Source organism: Mytilus californianus, unplaced genomic scaffold, assembly GCF_021869535.1.
Source record: "Mytilus californianus isolate M0D057914Y unplaced genomic scaffold, xbMytCali1.0.p SCAF_1, whole genome shotgun sequence".
Lineage (NCBI taxonomy): Eukaryota > Metazoa > Mollusca > Bivalvia > Mytilida > Mytilidae > Mytilus > Mytilus californianus.
This window is the reverse complement of record NW_026262581.1, coordinates 76,903,683-76,924,814: the sequence shown is the minus strand read 5'-3', so window position 1 is coordinate 76,924,814 and position 21,132 is coordinate 76,903,683. Positions and strand designations below refer to the sequence as shown.

At 32.3% G+C, this 21,132-nt stretch overlaps 1 protein-coding gene across 2 annotated transcripts in view; it reads right to left on the bottom strand.

The window, feature by feature from the left end:
- Positions 1-1,156: 1,156 nt before the first annotated feature.
- Positions 1,157-21,132, bottom strand: part of LOC127724241 (uncharacterized) — a 28,488-nt gene continuing 8,512 nt past the window's right edge. For both annotated transcript variants that reach the window (XM_052231172.1, XM_052231179.1), the window contains 4 exons: positions 19,808-20,171; positions 17,022-17,116; positions 12,009-12,117; positions 1,157-1,591 (listed from right to left, as the gene is read on the bottom strand). In XM_052231172.1, the coding sequence (XP_052087132.1) occupies positions 1,380-1,591; positions 12,009-12,117; positions 17,022-17,116; positions 19,808-20,171 (780 nt within the window). In that variant the 3' untranslated portion in view covers positions 1,157-1,379. The remainder of the gene's footprint in view (positions 1,592-12,008; positions 12,118-17,021; positions 17,117-19,807; positions 20,172-21,132) is intronic.

The window sequence follows — 21,132 nt, the reverse complement described above, 5'->3', positions numbered from 1 at the left end:
AGAAAAAATAAAACATTTATAAATGAAAATCAAATGGACTAATAAGTTAGAATTAAGGCGGAAAAGTATTTAAATATAACGATGATTATTTGAATATAGGCGAAACCGGTCGGGAAAGAATTTTTAGAATTAAAGTTTTCTTAGTTCTATGAATTTCATTGGAATACGTTAGGACATTTTTGCGACTTTATTTGTTCACAATAAATTATTTAAAGCCTGAGAAGTTCCGATAAGGAATCTTCAAAAATGTTTCGTTTCTTCTTATTCGTTAGTTCAAATGTTAAACAAAGAAATAGCAATGCAATTATTTAAGATAATTATGAGGTCTATAAATCAAAGTTATTTATATATAAAAGAATGCATAAATTCGTCCTATAAATTCCTGTTGAAACATTAAAAATCGAACCAATGCTTAAACAAAAGGATTCAAAATAACTATTTATAGAATAACTAATCGAAGAATTCAAATAGAGAAAAATATTCAACGAGTGACCGAACAACACATTAATTCACGAATGCGCGTAGCGCATGAGTTAATTATCAGTGTTGTTCGGTCACGAGTTGAATATTTTTCGATATTTGAATTCTTTGATTAGTTATTCTTTTTATTACATTGGCAAATGGCTTTTTTTAATGAAATTAATGTAGAAAATGTAAGGAACTATATCTTTTTTCTACGCATTCACAATTTGTTTTGATCCGACGTTATCGACGTCTTGACAACGCCTATTGTTGTATGACGTCAGAGAGTGAAATAACCACGTTTATTTCACATGTGAAATTATCGGTTTTTATTTGACTGGGAAATCAATGTAATTCAATGCTACCAATGTAATAAAAACATTTATTGAAGTATGAAACGGTTTGCTTCTCTTCCTTTCTTTCTTTGAAATAGACTTTGTAAAGGTTTAATTTGCTATCTTCTTTTGATAGAACGTACCAAAAGGTTCCATATTGAGTTTTATCTTTTTATGTCGGATATTATATTTCTCGTGTTTATAAATGGTATTTACATACCGAGTTCAACTGAAAAAACAATAATTTTTCAAACGATAAAGATTATCCAACTGTAAACAGAATAGCACTCCGCAAGGAAATTCATGTAACATATTGAAAATCGATTAGGCAAATGGATTTACAATATCGAACGCAAGAGTAATTGTTCAAACTTTTATTTATCTGTTTGCGAATGATCGTGGTTAATACGTCAACAAACGTTTTTGATAGTACCCAATATTACAGTTTGTTTTATTCGGGTGCTACGTATTTGTTTATTTCTTTTTACTGTATTACCTTTATAACTTTTTCATTCCATTCCAGTATATTGGTTTGACATTAGAGAATAAGAACAACAGACCATCAATCAATGCCATAATTATCTAAACAACAACTCGGTTTCTAAACAAATTCATCAGTGAATTGCGGATTCCTCCAAGCACAGTCCTTGAATGCCCAGTTCCATCTAACATTCTTTCGTTGTCATTTTGACGGTTGGCCTTATTACCAGTGAAGAGTCGTGAAATGAGTTTATTCTGAACCTGTGATGATATATCAGTAGCCTCTTGTACCTCAATTGAAGTGGTTTTAGGTTCTATAAAAATTCAATACAAAAATATAAATATCAAATATTTACCATGTTTCTGACAAGAGAATCATGTTTCCCGATCTAAATTGTTGAAAGGAATTCACTTAAATTTTAACATCACAATATTTGCACTGCTAAGGCTATCAAAAAGATACACACATACAAATAGCAGCAAATTACTTTGAAAATAGAAATCATTAGACTGCGTTATGATATGTAACAGGCTTCATTAACCTTAATTGAAGATATTCAAATTATAATGTCTGTAAATTAAACATATTCTATCCGTCTCTGTGCTATTTAAGAATTTCCATGGACACAATGTCGTCGAGCATCGGAGCATCAGACGATTTAAACTTCATTTTCTTGTACAAAGAAAAATATCGAACCTGAATACACCTCCATCCTTAGCGACTTCATATACTTTAAAGGCAACTGACCAGACAGAAAATATGGTTTCATTTTGGTCCATGATGCTTTAATGAGCACGGATAGACATTTCATATTTTTCATGTCGGGGCCTTTTATAGCCGACTAGACGGTATGGGTTTTTCTCATTGCTGATTGAAGGTAGTACGGTTGCCTGTATATGGTAACAGCCTCTTCATTTGAACTTTGGTGGATAGTTGTCTCATTGGCAATCATACCAAATCTCTTTATTTTTATAAGGATAGAAATTAAAGGTAGAAATTTTATAAAAACAGAAGACTGTTAATTGAGATTTTGAACATATGTAAATTACTGCTGCCTCTAATTTTAGACGCTGGAAATATTTGGTATTTGTATTGCCCAGAAATGTGACAGCTTAATATGATCTGATATAACTCCTAGAACCAATTGTCACTTGTTACAACTCATATGCAACTTAATTTTTAAATAAACATTTAATCTCTTAGATTTGATTTAGATTTAAGCAGACGACGTAACTAACGCTGAATTCAAAATAGTTATTGATGATTATGATAACTGGTTGAAACATTGTCTTTTTTCTGTTTATCAAAATTAATTATATTGATTTTAATTGGTATTGTTATCAGCAGCAGTAGCAGTTCCCCGTATCGCAAGGTTTGTAACAGATATTTGAATAAATATATATATCATTTATAAGATTGTAAATATAAACCGATCTTATCAATCAAATTTTAGTTCCTTTGTTAATGTATTAAAATCATTAATTATCAAAATGATAAAGAGATAACTCGTATAACAAGAAATCATGTTTTAGATTAATTCACTAGCCGATCAATTGAAAATATTCCGATGAAAAGTCAGTTTTTACCAAATTGAATGATTGATCAATTGTAGGTATTTAACGATATTTTCGGCACTCTTAGTTATTTCGTGACGAGATATGGCGACCATTGTTTAATAGAGATTTACGAAAAGTCTCGGTACCGACTGTTGACACTGACTTTAATAGGTATAATGGAACAGGCGGAAACCCAGTTGAAATAGAACAAAAGAATCGAAGCTCTTTGTTAGAGAAGGCGATAAATGCTTACTGTAATGTTTACTGTAGTAACACAAATTTTAAAAGTTAATAGAAACAAATAAAATGACAGTTTTTTGCTAAATTACGAAATATTTTATCATAAAAACACAATTTGCATAAGTTTTCAATTTATCTATTACATAATTAAGCAGAACAATTATATATCAAGTCGACGACATGGGTATCTATTAAGTTGGATCTAAAAAATGCATAACCTCCGATTTTTCAAAAAAAATTACCACGGACGGAGAACATATCAATCTATTTGTTCCTTAATTTTCGTTTCTGCCCTTCCATTATGTGACTCGAGAAAAAATTCCAAAAAATGGGTAACAATTGCATCGAAAAGAGAAAATCGAGTGCACCTTTTTATGTTAGGGCGTGTTTGAGTTGAATATTTTGTCTTGAAAACGTAAAGAGCAAAAGTATTTGATACATCATCTCGCTTCAGATTCTATCATTTTTATATATCAAGGCTACAGGTTGACTTTATAACATCGAAAATTCACAGTACTAAAAAAATGAAATATATAGGTCAAGTGAAATACCTTTCTCATGAATCACAAAAACAGAGTAGGTGTGTTCGAATAGCAAATTTTTACTAAAAGTACTTGACGACAGACTTTTAAGTTGGATCTTAAAAATGCATATCTTCGAAAAAACTTCATTTTTTGTGTGTGATATCTAGGGTTTATAGTCTTCAACCGCTGAAAATTTTTAGTCTGCCCTTCCACGAAATATTGAATTAGAATTTTTTTTAAATGTTTATGAATTTTCGAAAATTCTACCTGACAACCGATCAGACAATAGTTTTAAGTTGACTAAATGCAGACAAGTACATTAGCTGATGCTCATTAGCTAGTAGATACATTTGTCTTTTCGAATACAACTGGCATATAAGGATCGTAATGGTGCTATGCGAATAAATTTATCGGTTTTCAAGAGCTAAATTGGCAGCGCGTCATTCCTACAATGGCTTCCATTTTTACGATTGTAAAAATGAACTGGCGTAATGGGGAGATAATTTTGACGAAGTAGAATCCTGACTGGGAAGGGGTCGTCTCAAATATGAATTTTACGGCGCACTTGATTCATAAGGTATTTTTGTGCAAATAAAACCAATCTTCTGTTCCACAGGTAATAAGCAGCAGAATTTGAATTCAGAGTTAAGTTTTCTTAACAGCATAATTTAATCTATTGTATCGTCAAGATCATAGACATAATATATGACGCCAGATAAGTACTTTTGAATGATTTACTGCAACTACAATGATATAGTGTACAAATAAAAAAAAATCTAGTTTTCAGATAGAAATATTTCCTATTCCACGGATACGAAATTAAAGGGAAGTATAGTTAACCAGCGGGGAAGGGGGAGCGGGGAACATATAATCAGTGCTGATAAAAATTACTTGAAAATTTGTGCCAACCAAGTAGTCTAAGAGGCTATTTTGCCATTCTGACAACCTTCATGGGCCATCGTACTCTTTTTTTGGGAAAATGACAACCTAAAGTAATGTCTATCAAGTTAGGTTTTAATGGGCCAATCAGTTTTTGACGAAAATCTGTCAATAAGTTTCAGGTTATGGTAGCCGTTTATAAATTTGTCGAAATAATCAGTTGCAGTTTTGGCGGAGGATCATTCCAGAAACATTTCTACCGTCTAATGTCATAACCTACATTTCTTATTTGTTGACGAGAAGTTGACTGCTCAAAGGCTTTGATGTCCATTTTTAAATTGGATAGGGCTGTCAGATATAAATTTTTTATAGTGAACCAGATAAATAGCATTCATATGTGTGTCATTTAAAAAAAATATCGAAATTGCTAAATTGAACAACAGTAACTATTTTAAACCATCCTCTTAATGTTGTCTATCCTGTAACTTAAACTATAATAACAGGATAGACGGTAACAATATAGACACATTTCTATATTTATGAATGTTGTTGTGAAATAACTATACTCCATTTGCAGTGATAATGTTTTTCTTCTGCGGCTTAGTTTCTAACACGTTATTGCACTTTTTACAAGTATAATGTTGTTGTTATTTATAAATTTGTTGGCAACAGCATAAACATGACAAAAGGGTACGTATTTATAGTTTTTACTCAAGCTTCTGAATTCTTTTCTCTACACTGTGATGTAAGAAAAGTGCCGTGTACAATTTTTAGGATCTTTGTGCTTTTAAATCATTACTGAATAGTTTAATATTCAAAAGGAGAAATAATTTACCGGTTGATCTAGTATCGGCAACAGGATAGACATACATTTCATAAACGTCGATTAAAATTAGTTTGTAAAAAACGTATTACATAGAATAAAAAAGAAACTGTGATTTGTCATTATAGTTAATACAAACATTCTAAAACAGTTCATTTAGTAGATTTCAAGGCAATCAGAAAAACCGACAAAAAAAATAATGTATTTGTTACCTTGAAACTGCATGTACGCTCATAAATTACGTAAAACTTATTTATAGTTGAATCTCATATAAATGGATCTAAATCGTGATTATCATTGATTTAAAGACTCATAAATGCTACAATTTTTTTCATTTAAACACTTGCAACTACGCGTTTTTCATTAAAAATACAAATTTTAGCAAATGTGTACTGATTTTTTGTTTAAATGACTCATACACTAAGTTTGGTTCAAATACTTTTTAAGCCTGAATAGACAACGAAGAACAACGTATGGCTAGTGATCATGACAATAACTCTCATACCTTTGATCCAATGAGCTAACAAAAGGGGGATACGATTTGAGAAATTGTATTTACATGTAACAGTTTATTGTTTTTTTCTCATATGTCTTTGCAACTTTTACCTTGAAATGTAAATTGTTTACTATATTTTTTAATTTTAATACGACCCCCTTGATTTTTCCTGTCGAAGTTGGTGTAAACACCCTTATCGAGACTTTCCGTAAATCTCTATTAGTGGATGAAGAAGAAGTGCCTAGTTAGATTGATCTACCAACCTTCGACAAGAAACGTTGCAATCCTAGTCAATTGGGATCGGAGTCGAACGCACCTGCCACAAGCGGTGTTCGAACTCGCAACCTCAGTGTTAACAGGCTAGTGATCGCTATAGAAGACTTTCATAGTCCACTCGGCCACCGATGCCCGTTTACCACATTAAATCGATCAATTTTCAATAACAATTAATTATCAGGGAATCCCTTACTAAAATTGTAAAAACTGTATATTCACGAATAAACAAAGTGAAGACACCAACTGAATTATATTACGATCCGAAAATGCTGTAGAAAAATATATGATGTCAACAAAATATTATTTTCAGTTATTTTTTACTTAAATAATCAACCCAAATAGCCATATATATATATACAGTAAAAGAAATATGTTGATAGTCTAAATTTTTTCTCAAAAGTACACCAAGTACAAGATGCTATCATGGTTCTCTGATAACATTCATGACTCACCATTCGATAGTGTTTTAGGGATTGCAAAATCCAAAATAAACTTATTTCATATATCCAGTTAATAAATTAATTGAATCAAAATCACTTTATGAATTTCTATTTCAAAGGGATATAACTCCTGTAAAAATATTTGATCAGTGTGCTTAATCATTGCTGATTTTAACATTTAGTGTAAATTGTATAACACACCTACCAAAAAAATGTAAGCGTTAGAGTGTTTACAATGCAGTTTTACATATAAATTATATTTCCAAAGGACATAACTCTTTTAAAAATGATTGATCAGCACTAAAGGTGTTTTCAGGTGTCCACAACAGTGAGAAATAGCAAGACAATTCCTTTGTGTTGCTTGTATTATTAAAACCAATCCTTTGATTTATCGTGATCGTTTATAAAAAAATAGATCTTAATTTGGTACGCCAGACGCGTGTTTCGTCTACATGAGTCGCATGAGGAGCACTCGAATCAAAACAAATTTGAAGGCCAAATCCAGTTAAGGAGCACCGAAAACCACAAATCCCGAAAAAGTGTGCCAATTACGGCTAAGGCTATTTTAACCTTGGAGTGGAAAAACTGTGTTTCGAATGCTTCAACATTTCATAAACAGGTCATTTACAGACAATGCACGTTTCAATGATATTTCATGTCAACACAAAAATGCTGACTACTGAGCTGTTGATACCCTCGTGAACGAAACGTCTGTAAAAATTCATCAAAGACACATACCAGGCTTTTAATTATAAATAAAAGGGGAGCAAAGATGGTTTCTATCAGACTAGTCTTTACAAAGTAAATTTAGTACTCTCTTATAAAAATTATACAGTTTTAATACTAATTATGTGCAGAGGAATACTACAATACGAATAGATCTGTAGTTTAATTAGAAGTTATAAGATTTCCTTAATTTTCTCTTTAAAAATATCACCGACAATGTTACTGTGTTATCTTGCAAAGCATGAACGGACATACCCATTTATAATTAGGTTTGAACACATCCTTCATTGAATTTTATGAAGTAATGATTTTTATAACCTCAATTAATTCAATATTTCCTTGGCGTTTGTTTTTTGAATAATTTTATTCAAATTTCTTCAAAACAAACGTAAAAGTCGTTTGCTTCCTTTTTTTATCACATAATAAACTTCCTTGTAAATGTTTTTTTTTCTCATGAAATGTTTGATTTTTCTATCCATTAATCAACATTGTGGTGAATGTGAATCCAGCAATGCGCATTAAATCGAGCAAAAACGCTAATTTTCAATATGATTTATGAGAGAAATTTTCTTATCATAATACAAGCACAATATAACAAAAATCAATGTCTGTTGTAATTGAGTAATAAGCGTTAAGCTAAGTTTGAAAAACGTTTATGATATGCCCAGTATTTGTTTGTTACAGCTGTGGACATGTAATTATACAAAGGTTTTTTCTCTAAAGAAACATAGACATACCAACGTTTTGTTGCTTTTTTTACTTACTGGTAAAATAGTTTTTTTTTTAATTATCTGACAATATTTTTATGATAATTTTTTTTCGTTGTCCTCTTTGATTTATTCATGAATTATATGTATAAAATTTCTTTCATATCTCACCTGAAAAATAATATCCTTAATTTATTTAAAACTCAGTAATGTTTTCAAATCATTAAAAAAAACGAAAGATATGCAGTACTGTTGATTCCGAAGTAGTATCTCTAGTGACAATACAACGGAAGATATACATTACAGTTGATTCCGAAGTAGTATCGCTAGTGACATTACAAAGGGAGATAATTAGTTTTAACTTTTGTCTTGAATGTTAAATGCACGAACACTGAGTGCACGTTGGAAAATAACCAAACTTTGTATTCATCTTTACTTCAATTTTCCATAGTGTATACTTTCCATTTTTTTGTACCAGCATTGGAGAAGCTACACCATACGGCATATAGGTTCTAAGATTATACGATATTCTAAGGTAGTAGTACACAGTCAGGAAATAGAATTGAAACTTTGATTTTATGTCAAAACTGTGAAGTTCTTCTTCATGTTTTTGTTAACTATCATAATTCCTTTATATAGGATTGTTGCTCACCAAGATGTTACTGAAACATTGACCCTTACTTCTACAGACTTTTCTTTCTCAGGTTCGTGTTAACAACAGAATTCCTTTATATGAGATTGCTGCTTACAAAAATGTTACTGAAGCAATGACCCTAAATGCTTAAAACTTATTTATAGCTTTCTATGGATTTTCATTTACTCGTGGTATTGTAAAATGTTCATATATGAACGTTTATCGGGGTTTCGGTGGGATGCGCGTTTTAAATATTTTTAAAAAGTGTAGTGTTTTATGGGCTAATGTGTTTCTTTTTTCTTTTGGCCATCTTGTTGTCTGTCGTTTTTCGAATCTTTTTTTTTTAATTCCACTTTAATCAATTTTAGTATTTTTAGTTATATTTTAGTATTTAATATAGCTGTTTATGTTCAGAAATAGGAATTTTTATTCTAAAAAGTTGGAGAGGTAAAAAGAGATTTTATACTCGCATAAACGTTTCGTTCTTTGTTTTAACTGATGATGTTTTCCAGTTTAATATTTTTCACCTTGCTCAGTTGGTTTTATTTACTGAACATTGTGTCCTGTTTGGACCCTGTGTAGCTTACTTAGCGGTATTGATGAACGTCTCTGGTGAATGGTTGTCCGATTGGCAATCATACCACATATTATTTTTTTCAAGTTTAATATGTGCCCTTATAACATCCCCCCCTCCTCCCTCCTTGTCTTTTTGCTTAAATTATCTGATATTAATTTTGTTAAAACAAACTTTTCACAACAATGTATTCATTGCCTTTCTTGTTGAAATAAACGCTTTTTGTGTCTTATTCCCGATTGTGACAGTTTGACTGATTATGGTGCATGCATAGCAAGAGACGCTTACTCGGTAGGCGCATCCGGTCTCGCTCCTTTTCGAGGTCATGTGGTTCCCTTAGTTTGCGTTTGTTACCCTTATTTATCTTCTTGATCGATTTATGAGATTTGAACATCGGTAAACTACCGTTGCCTGATTTTGACCTGAGAAACAATATATCCTAAGGTGGAAATACACAGTTAGGAAAAAACTTAAAATTGACACTCATAATTTTTAACCACCCTCCTTCACTGGCTTTCTAACAAATAAGGCTTACTGTTTGTGTCATGTATGTCCATAAATTTGATTTTCAATAGTTAAAAGGGTGAAATTTAATCTCTTTTTGGTGTAACCATGGCAACAATCTGCATTTATTTGATGCAAAATATTCAAAAAGCGAGGGGTGAAAATGTCGAAAAAGTCTCCAAAATTTTTTTCCAAAGTAGAGTTTCAATCCATTTGAATGATACCTTTTCAGAAACCATTGACATTTACCTATCAGGAGGTCAAATAAAATCATATGCATTTCACCTCTTTTTTCCATAAAATTGAATTGAAAAGTTTTAAAAAAGCGTAAAATATTTGTTGAAAAACACTAAAATAATTTCTGGACGTACGGGCGGTACGGATGTAAAAATACGGACTGTCAAACATAACATGGCATATAAAACATGCAAAAAACAATTTGGATGTTCATATAAACCCACTTTGAAGGCTATATTATTCTTCAGCCATCTAAAAATCAATTTTGTTGCACAAAAACTTTCATATTTGAAAAATTCACCTGAGCCAAAATGCGAAACCTAACACCTAACTGTGTATTGCTCAGCTATGTATATATATGAAAAGGACAGGCTTGAAAAATTAAGTGTCCAGTATGCAGATGTTATATACAGATAAGAGGATGTGGTATGATTACCATTGAGACAATTCTCCACCAGAGACTAAATAACGTAGAAGTAACAACTAAAGGTCACCGTACAGCCTGTCCCAAGTCAGGAGCCTTTGGTTTGTTATGTGTGTTTTTTCGTAAATTGTTTTGTTATAAAATAGGCCGTTAGTTTTCTCGGTTGAAATGTAATACTTTTTTCTCTCGATTATTTAACGAAAAAAAAATCATCAAGATAACGGTAAGTATTGTTGAATTTAACAATTAAATGGATCTTTACTGAGTTTGGCCATAAAATGTGATTCATAAAAAAACAAGAATATATCTGTTGTTAAAGGGGCACAGTTGGTGCCATTGGAATACCTACAATCTGTCGATCAACTGTATTGCTGAAACGTACATTGATGTTGTCAAGGAGAAAATTGACAGCTTTAACCTCTCATCACACTTCTAGTCCGTATGACTAGTATATGTACCGTTTTCATTACATTTCAGTTGCAGCAAATAAATTTGCAATCAGATTTTTAAACGACCATTTGAATAAACAGGAAAACTTTAATTGATAAGATTTTGTGGAAGTGTAGTGTAGAGAGCCGAATATTCAACACTTCAACCAAATTAAAAAGGTCATCAGTAGCACGTAATTTATCTAAACCATCCAAAAATATTTTAAACTTCAAAAATAGAAAATTTTACCATATTCATACGCTTTATTACAAAAGTTAATAATAAGTTCTTTGATAGTAGTTAAGGAACTAGTTAAAGCTTGAAACATTAGTTGCAGAACACTTACTAGAGGCCGATATGAAACGATATTTCACGTTGTTTTTTTTTTTATTATTTTTTTTTGTGTAGATTAGATAACCAATACATAGCAGTGACCGTCAAATGTTCAGAGGAGGCCATAAGCGGAGATGTAGTAATGACATGATTGTTTATTATCTGACTCTCTGTGGAGCATACGGACCTGAATGTAAAGGAATTTATATGTTTCATTCTTAAAAACTTCTGTGTAGTATTTTCGTCATGCTACCATCACATTGCTGGCTGCTTTGTTGGTCGATACGAACACAAACCGCTTTGCAAGTACTTGAAGTTATTTTCTTATTTTAAAAGTGTGATATTCGAACATCCACAATATTCATAAGAACCAAACGTTTTTTATCAGTTTTTTCTAGTACATATTTTCAATAACTGGCGTATAATTAAAAATAAACTTCTACCGGTTTTATTGTATGTATACAAAATAATAGGTGGTTCTATGTTATCTAAATAACTTAAAAAGAAACCAACCAATTTCATTTTTCAGTTTTCTCTCGTAACTACATGTTAGCCAGCTTTAATTAATTATATAGATGATATAAATGTACATAACAATCTTGAATTAAAGTAATTTTTTCAGATAAGATTGGTTGCATGCATACTAGTATCCAGAGCCAAAAAGTCGATTAATTCAATTGGTAGGTTCTGAAGAGGATTTGTTGGAATAAATATCGGATAATGTGGACTGTCACTGGAAAAAGAGATGTTATTTAGTATTTAAAAAGCGTGACAATCCCCCAACACGAGGCAAAGGATTAAAACGCATGAAAAATGTGTTTTCCATACAATAATATAATGTTCGGTCTCTTTATGGAATTTCCAAACGAGAATTTATTATTTTTATTATGTATTGATATTAATGTTTTTCGAGAGTACATACACCAACCTTTGTTATTTCGACGTGTACGTTTGAAGAATCGTCTATTCTTTTTATTTGACACGAGATTTTCTAATTCCTCTGGTTCCTTTACTCCTTTTGTTGTTGATTTACTCCGCTGAAATGTGTCAAATTTAAACAAGATGAGATGTTGGATATATCAGAGGATAAAATTTTTCTGTCATGCATTGTTTTATTTGTGTTGTTAAATGGAGGAAAAACCGAAAGCACGATAGTCAAAACATGGGAATTTATATTGCACGATGAAAATGTCGACGTCACAGTGTTTGGCGAAGCGTAAGATCAATCTAAAGTTGCCGTTTTCTAGTCGGTGTCAACTAAAACGTTAACTTTATCCTCTACCTAAACACAAACTCTGTTCCTTTTATCAATTTTCCGAAAAAGCTATAGTGATGATATAAGAAACATAAAACTACTCTTATAGAAATAAGGCGATGTGGTATGATTGCCAATGAGACAACTATCCACCAAAGGTTAAAAGAAGTGGATGTAAGTAATTATAGGTAACCGTACGGCTTTCAACAATGAGAAAACTCCATACGGTATAGTCGGCTATAAAAGGCCCGACATCAATAATATGAAACAATTCAATTGAGAAAACTAACGGCATAATGTATAACAAAACAATTACAAAAAACAAATATGACAGACATGAGCAACGACAACCACTGAACAACAGGCTCCTGACTTTGGACAGGCACATAAAGAATGTGGCGGAGGTAAACATGTTTCTGAGCGCTCAACCCTCCCCTAACCTGAGACAGTGGTGTTACAGCACAACATAAAATAAACTATAAAAATCAGTTGAATAGGGCTTAACTCATCAGATCGTTACAAAGCAGAAAAACATCTAACAAAACAACAGACCGGTCTTTGCAGGTTATTCATACATCTCTCACAACAAAATAGACACAAAGCACAGATGTGAGAGTACTCGCAGTTACTGACAGCTAGTTCAAAGTCAATAACAACTAATTAAACTCATGCATCTAAGACTAAAATAGTTATCAGTACACATCCAACATCTAATGGATTTAGTGTAAAGACTTCATTAACAGTAAGAGAAAAACATGACCTTGTGCAATGTCAAAATATAGTATCGACAGATTGTAGTACCTTAAAAGTGCATATGTGTATATTAATTAAATTTAGTATGGTTTTAATTTATTGATAACAAAATCAATATTTATATCAATAAAAACAATATTCAAAGGTCTAATTACAGTGCTGAATTGGTAACCTTTTAGAATAAGTTTAATTAAAGGTGTCAGACCACCAATTCAAAATCTATTCAACCAAATTTTGCAATTTTCACAGCTTTCTAAATAATTTACCTAAGTTTAACTTCACAGAAACCAGGTAAACCCTGAATCATACATGTATCACCTTTCTACATGCCAAAGAAGGAATTGGGGATTTACACATAGATCCAGAAGATACAAAAACATAAAACTGAGGACAACAGCACGAAGGCAAAGATACTTGTAGACTACTTTTCCAGCGTATTTACCAATGAACCTGACGGAGAAGTGCCAACACCAAACCAGGTACCAGGTACCAGTAATTAATGAAATGCCAAAACAGAAAATAAAGGAGGAAGTAGTACTGAAGCACTTATCTGCATTAAAAAATAGATAAATCACCAGGTATGGACAAACTACAGCCTAGATTACTAAAAGAGATAGCTGAGTCAATAGCAAAACCTTTATGTATTATCTTTATTCAGTCACTTGAGAATAAGACAGTACCTAACGACTGGAAGAATGCAATGATAAGTGCAAAATTTAAAAAGGGAAATAAATCACTAGCCAAAAATTATAGGCCCGTTAGTTTGACATCGGTAGTATGTAAAATAATGGAGAAAATATTGCGTGAATTTATTATAGAGCACATGAAAACGAACAACCTATTCTCTAAAAAACAATACGGCTTTATTGCAGGAAGGTCAACTGGTCTTCAATTGTTAGAAGTGATTGATAAGTGGACATAGGCACTAGATCAAGGTTTTGACATAGACTTCGTATATACTGGCTTTATGAAGGCCTTTGATAATGTACCTCATAGAAGATTGATAGCCAAAATTAAAAATCTAGGTATTAATGAAGATATAGTAGGGTGGATCACAAACTTCTTAGAAGACAGGAAACAAAAAGTCATAGTGAATGGTGAAGAATCAGATTGGGCGAATGTTACATCAGGGATACCCCAAGGATCAGTATTAGGACCACTACTATTTATACTATACATAAACGATCTTCCAGACCAAGTGGATTCTGATGCCTACCTATTTGCAGATGACACCAAAATCTTCAGAATAATAAAAACCCAGAATGACAGAGAAATTCTACAAGAAGATCTACATAAGATGGAAGCCTGGAGTGACAAATGGTTACTCAAATTTCACCCTGAAAAATGTAAATACATGAAAATATCTAAGAAATCTAACAGCACTGATCAATCACCAAATTATAATCTACTAAATCATCCAACAGCAAAGGTTAAAGAGGAAAAAGATATAGGAGTCCTTATCGACTCAGAACTCACCTTTGAGAATCACATAAGTGAAAGTGAATAAGGTCAACTCCATATTTGCAGTTCTCAGAAGAACATTTAAATACTTCGGTATTGAGACATTCATACCATTGTATTAAACCATGGTTAGAACTCATTTGAACTATGCAAGTTCAGTTTGGTCTCCATACAAGAAAAAAGATATTGATAAAATAGAAGGAGTCCAAAGAAGGGTAACAAAACAACTACCAGGTCTCAAAGAGCTATCCAGAGACTTAAAAAACTAGGCTTACCAACACTATCTTATAGAAGAATAAGAGGGGATATGATTAAAACCTTCAAAACAACCAATGGCTACTATGACAAAGAAGTAAGCTCATTTTTAAAAATGGCAGGCGATTCTCAACAAAGATATAGTAGCAGGACAAACAGTAACAAAGTCATTCACCAAGGATTCCAATCTAATATCCGTAAACACTCATTCTCTGTTAGAATTGCTAAAACCTGGAACAAACTACCAGATAAAATAACAAAGGCCCCATCCATTAATGCCTTTAAAAACCGAGTAGATAAATATTGGTCCGACAAAGAGCTATATTATAATGACTATAGAACAGAAATGTCCGGAAGTCACGGACAAAATAGTACTAGAAAAAACTTAAATTACGAGTCTGGTGAAGAGGAACCTTAAGGGATCCTGTACTGGAAATCAACTATAAGTAACTTATTTTCAAACCATGTTTAACGTCTTGTAACGAAGAACTACCGTTCGGAAGCCAAGTACTACTAAAAATAAACCCTGGTTTTCTGGAAATCTTAAATTAGTATACTATGGAGTGCGTTAATCCTCAATTTTTAATGCAAACTCACGGACAAGTAAATTCTAGCTCAAAATGGTCTGAATATAATTCTCTTTCACCAAAAGTTTCATTTCTGCAAATTTGTTGATTAGTTTAAATAAACAATGACATCAAAAGCACCATTTTTTGAAAGGGAAGGGCTACTTTTACCATACGTTCTAAATTGGAGTGGGTGAATTGGTGGTCTGACACCTAAAAGGATTGATAAGTTTACCCGGATCGTAACTAAATTTCCGGGTTCCGTAATTGGCTAGCAAAAGACAAAAAGTCATATTTACACCGTTTAATCGAGACGGCTGATCTTGGCTGCTGATATTATGTTCGTGACTTGTAGACTTCATTGTTCGTGACTTGTAGACTTCATTGTTTGCAAAATAACAAGCTCTAAATCGAGAATCTGTCATCGGGTCAAATTTTACATGGTGACTAAATTCATTAAGTTATTGCATAAGACAACTATTAATTAGAAAACAATTTCATTTACAAATAAGTAAATAGGATGGATGGACTGATAATATTTTTGACGGCCTTTACAAATTTGATCAAAGCCGGTCTTCCAATTTAAGGTCGTATAATAATGTGTCATATGTAGACGAAACGCGCATCTGACGTATCAAATGATAAGCCTGGTATCTTTGGTGATTTTTTTCCACCAGGTACCCAGTATAAGGTTACATTACAAGTTTCAATCTAGATGTTTGGCACAAAACATTTTATAAGTGAGGGAATGGCTTTTTAAAAAGTCTTGTTTCAAAGTTTGATAAAATTAAAATGTTTTGACCGTGATAGAACATTCCAACAACCAATATAAAACAATGAGACACCTTAAAATGTCCAACCCCTTTAGATTTGAACGATTTGGTTATCGTTTTAGGTCTTATTTGGTCATATAGCTCTTCAACTGTTCTGGTTCTTATATAATTTTGGCTTTCAAATATTCGGATTTCCTGATGAAGGTAAATCCAGAAAAGAGCTTCGTACGCATAAAATTTAGAAAGCGTTGTTTTCATTCTCTACAGCACTGAGTCGAAACCGCTGCTGGTGGACTATCCGGCCGAGGTTATCATCAGCTCAGTAGTCATGATTTAAAACAAACATTTCTTACATTGTCCATTTACAAATTTAGAAATTATTACGAAACTAAGGCAGAGCTGACCTTAGATGTATTTGGCTATTATTTTTAGGTCCTATTTGGTCATAAAGCTCTTCAACTGTTCCGGTTCTTATATATCCTTGGCAAACAATTATTCGGTTTTGAGCGTACCTGATGAAGGTAAATCCAGAAAAGATCTTTGTACGCATACACTTATTGTTTTAATTTTTGCTCACGCCTGAATTATAGATTTCTGGTCTCTCACTGATATGTTAAAATATAACATCCGCCGTCTACTACACATTTTATAATTTATGATAACAACCAACTGGCACGAAACATTACATCATATGATTTGAATACATGTAGTTATTTGTGGTTTCATGATTAAATTTAAAATTCAACAATTACACGAAACAAATACATGTATTTAGTTCAGTAATTGAATACAACTTAGAATCACTTTTTCTCAAATTTATAATGTTTTTTCAATTTTGATTACATTGATAAAAAGTTCGATTAAAAAATTATAATTACATGGAAAATCGTGTTGAAAACGTTGCGGATAGAGCTAGTTCGACCAAGTCCAGAATGATGACTTTTTGCTCGTTCTCTGTCTACAGGCTTATACTCTGCAAAATACAAATGATATGTTAAACCACATACAAGTAAGCTACTAAACCAAGGGTTCAAAGGGTAAAGTTGAAATTATATATCAGTTCAATAGTTTAACGGACATCATTATGATTTGGTTCTCCCTTTAGGAATATGTAGTATAGATTACCACGGATATATTCGACTTTGATTAGCCAAAATCATGTCCTGTTTTCTTTGATTGACACATCACCGATGTTTTACTAGCCATTAGCATCATTCATTGTTGGGTTCGTTTTGCTTTATCTTTAGTTTTCTGTGTGAAGTTTTGTGTATTATAATCACTGTTTTCCTTTTGTCCATAATGTCGTCGCTTGTAACACTTTTGTCGTTGCTCTTCGAAGAGATCAATAGAGAGGTGCATATACATTTCGTTAAGCTTTTACAGATTTCACTTACCGAGTCTTATCAACAATAAATGCTACAAAGACTTTCATCAATCACTACCAAATTCGTTATCGAATTACAAAATAAAAATAACAGAGATCTGACATATAAGAACCGCTAACATAGCAGTGATATTGATGGAGTTTGTATACTGTATGAGAGAGATACAAAACAAGTTTTTTTTTAAACCTTTTAACACTTCAAGACAAACTTAACCTAATTTCTATGTTTTTATTTGAACCAACTCTGCCCATCTGATTGCCAACTTGTTCCTTGATTTTTATGAGGCATTCTCATACAGAAGATTCTCAAGAAAAATCAAAGGAAACAGGCATTTTCCTTTACCATTACTTTTCGATATAACGATGATTTCTTTTAATCGGATAATAAAACGTTTGGTGTCTATATTGACTACATATATACCGAAGATTTCCTTTGACCGTATAATAAAACGTTTGGTGACTATATTGACTACATATATACCGAAGATTTCTTTTAACCGGATAATAAAACGTTTGGTGGCTATATTGACTACATATATACCGAAGATTTCTTTTAACCGGATAATAAAACGTTTGGTGACTATATTGACTACATATATACCGAAGATTTCTTTTAACCGGATAATAAAACGTTTGGTGGCTATATTGACTACATATATACCGATAATTTCCTTTAACCGGATAATAAAACGTTTGGTGACTATATTGACTACATATATACCGAAGATTTCCTTTGACCGTATAATAAAACGTTTGGTGGCTATATTGACTACATATATACCGAAGATTTCTTTTAACCGGATAATAAAACGTTTGGTGACTATATCGACTACATATATACCGAAGATTTCTTTTAACCGGATAATAAAACGTTTGGTGGCTATATTGACTACATATATACCGATGATTTCCTTTAATCGGATAATAAAACTTTTGGTGACTATATTGACTACATATATACCGAAGATTTCTTTTAACCGGATAATAAAACGTTTGGTGGCTATATTGACTACATATATACCGATGATTTCCTTTAATCGGATAATAAAACTTTTGGTGACTATATTGACTACATATATACCGAAGATTTCTTTTAACCGTATAATAAAACGTTTGGTGACTATATTGACTACATATATACCGAAGATTTCTTTTAACCGGATAATAAAACGTTTGGTGGCTATATTGACTACATATATACCGATGATTTCCTTTAATCGTATAATAAAACGTTTGGTGACTATATTGACTACATATATACCGAAGATTTCCTTTGACCGTATAATAAATCGTTTGGTGGCTATATTGACTACATATATACCGATGATTTCCTTTGACCGGATAATAAAACGTTTGGTGACTATATTGACTACATATATACCGATGATTTCCTTTGACCGGATAATAAAACGTTTGGTGACTATATTGACTACATATATACCGATGATTTCCTTTGACCGGATAATAAAACGTTTGGTGACTATATTGACTACATATATATCGATGAACATTAAGTAGATCTAAATGATTCTCCAGCAACAGTTTGTTTTGCCTACAGATGACCACAGTTATGTTCCACTTGTGATAACCAAAATCCCTACTTCTTTTTCTCGATTATTACAATACCAAAGAGACTTATCATAGGATTTGTACTTACATGAGCAAACCAATGGTGCAACATATGGTGCATCAACTGCTTACCCTTTCGGGGAAACCCAGTTCATCCCCGGTATTTTTGGTGCGGTTTATGTTGCTCAATCTTTAGTTTACTGTGATATATTCTGAAATTATTGTTTGCCTTTCACCATTTTTCTTTAAAATATTGCTGTGGTGTTGTCTGTTTTTAATTGACCTTTTGTTTTGATTGCCCTTTTGTTGTCTTTTCTTTTTTTTTTATTTATAATTGTCAGTTGATGGATTGAGGTTTAGGCTCTTTGTCGCTTTTCATTATAAGTCTGATTGATTGCATTTGGTCATAAATCACAAGAATGCAATACGCTCCATATAAAATCCTGCCCCAGGTAATCAGATTACTTATCTTTCATTAATTGTTCGATCTTGTTGCATTCTAGCTAAGAAAGAAGTGCGGTGTTGTTGTTTTTTTCTGTTTTTTTTTTTGCGCTATAGCAAAGAGGTTGTGAGTAAAGTTTGGGTTATAAGCGTATGAACCAAATCAGAAAAATTACGGTCAACTGCCAATCGATCCCTTAAAGTTTCCAATGAAAATAGATATCGATATTTGAATTAACATGTGTTATTCGTAATACAACAATAGCATACCCTGCTCATTACTCTCATTAACTTGGACAGTCATTGTCTCCTGTGTACCAACCGTTATCCGTTCCAGAAAAGTATTACCCTGCTCATTACTCTCGATAATTTGGAATGTTACTGCCTCCGGTGTACCATCTGTACCCTGTTCATTACTCTCGATGATTTGGAAAGTTATTGCCTCCTGTGTACCATCTGTTATCCTATCCAGTATAATATTACTGATGATTTCTTCTTCTTCATCTTCAAGATCCAAATCAAAAGACTCCTGTAGTCTCCTCTCATCGAACAATTTATCTGTTGACTTCGATACATCAGTGCACTTAATAGTAGGGTGTAACCAATCACCAGCAGAATCGGGTATTATGACTTCCTGTTAACAACAAAATAGAGGTGTTAAACGAAAAATTGTTACCGTTAACTGAACAAACTCTTGAGAATATGACAACCATATTGGAATACTGGAAGTTTGAATCCTATCATCTATTGTTAAAGTAAGAGCAAAACATCAGGATCTAGTACACGTGCATAAAATCAAAGCATGTGCAATTCCTAAAAAAATAGTTAGGCAAGAAACCACAGGCAGGAGAAAAACTGGTTATGTGTGGAGAGAAATATTATGTATACAGTTAAATTGATTTTTGTTCGTATATCCGTGACTCAAACTATTTGAAACCTAATTCCTTCCAGAAAAGCCGGTTGTTGCTGTTAATGAAAATGTTCCTAATATCGTGTTTTTTTGGTTTGTTATTTTTTTTTGCAATCAAACATTTCACAATCCCTCAAATAAAGGCACCACCAGACAGTAACATAGGTACACATTATATATATTTGTTTTTATCATGGAAAATTGAGTTGTGTTAAAGCTAACATTTTTCAATTATGCATTTTGGTACTTAAACTCATTAACAACAAGTACAGTGGGGCCCTTGATATATTAGAATTTATATGAATACTAAAGATTACAAGTCATGCGTTTTGAAAATCGTTTTGCATATATGTAACGTTTTATTTAATGCTTCATTATGTATTATCGATGTCTTAGTGGCCTTGTGGGGAAAATGACGAAAGGGTAGCGATTAATGTTGTGGTAAGAGACGATGTCGAATGTTAGGCTTTGAGGGTGGTGATTATGGCACTAGAGGCAGTATTTTCTGATATGCGTTATTATGTGGCGTCGCGGATCCACCTCTTGAATAAAAAATGCCGGAAAATACATTCAATATGCCTGCTGATTATTACCACACTGCTAAAGACTAGATTTACAATTTTGCAATTTTTAATTGAAGACTTTAGTGTATTTTTAAATTACCGACTCTGTTTCCAATTTCGGA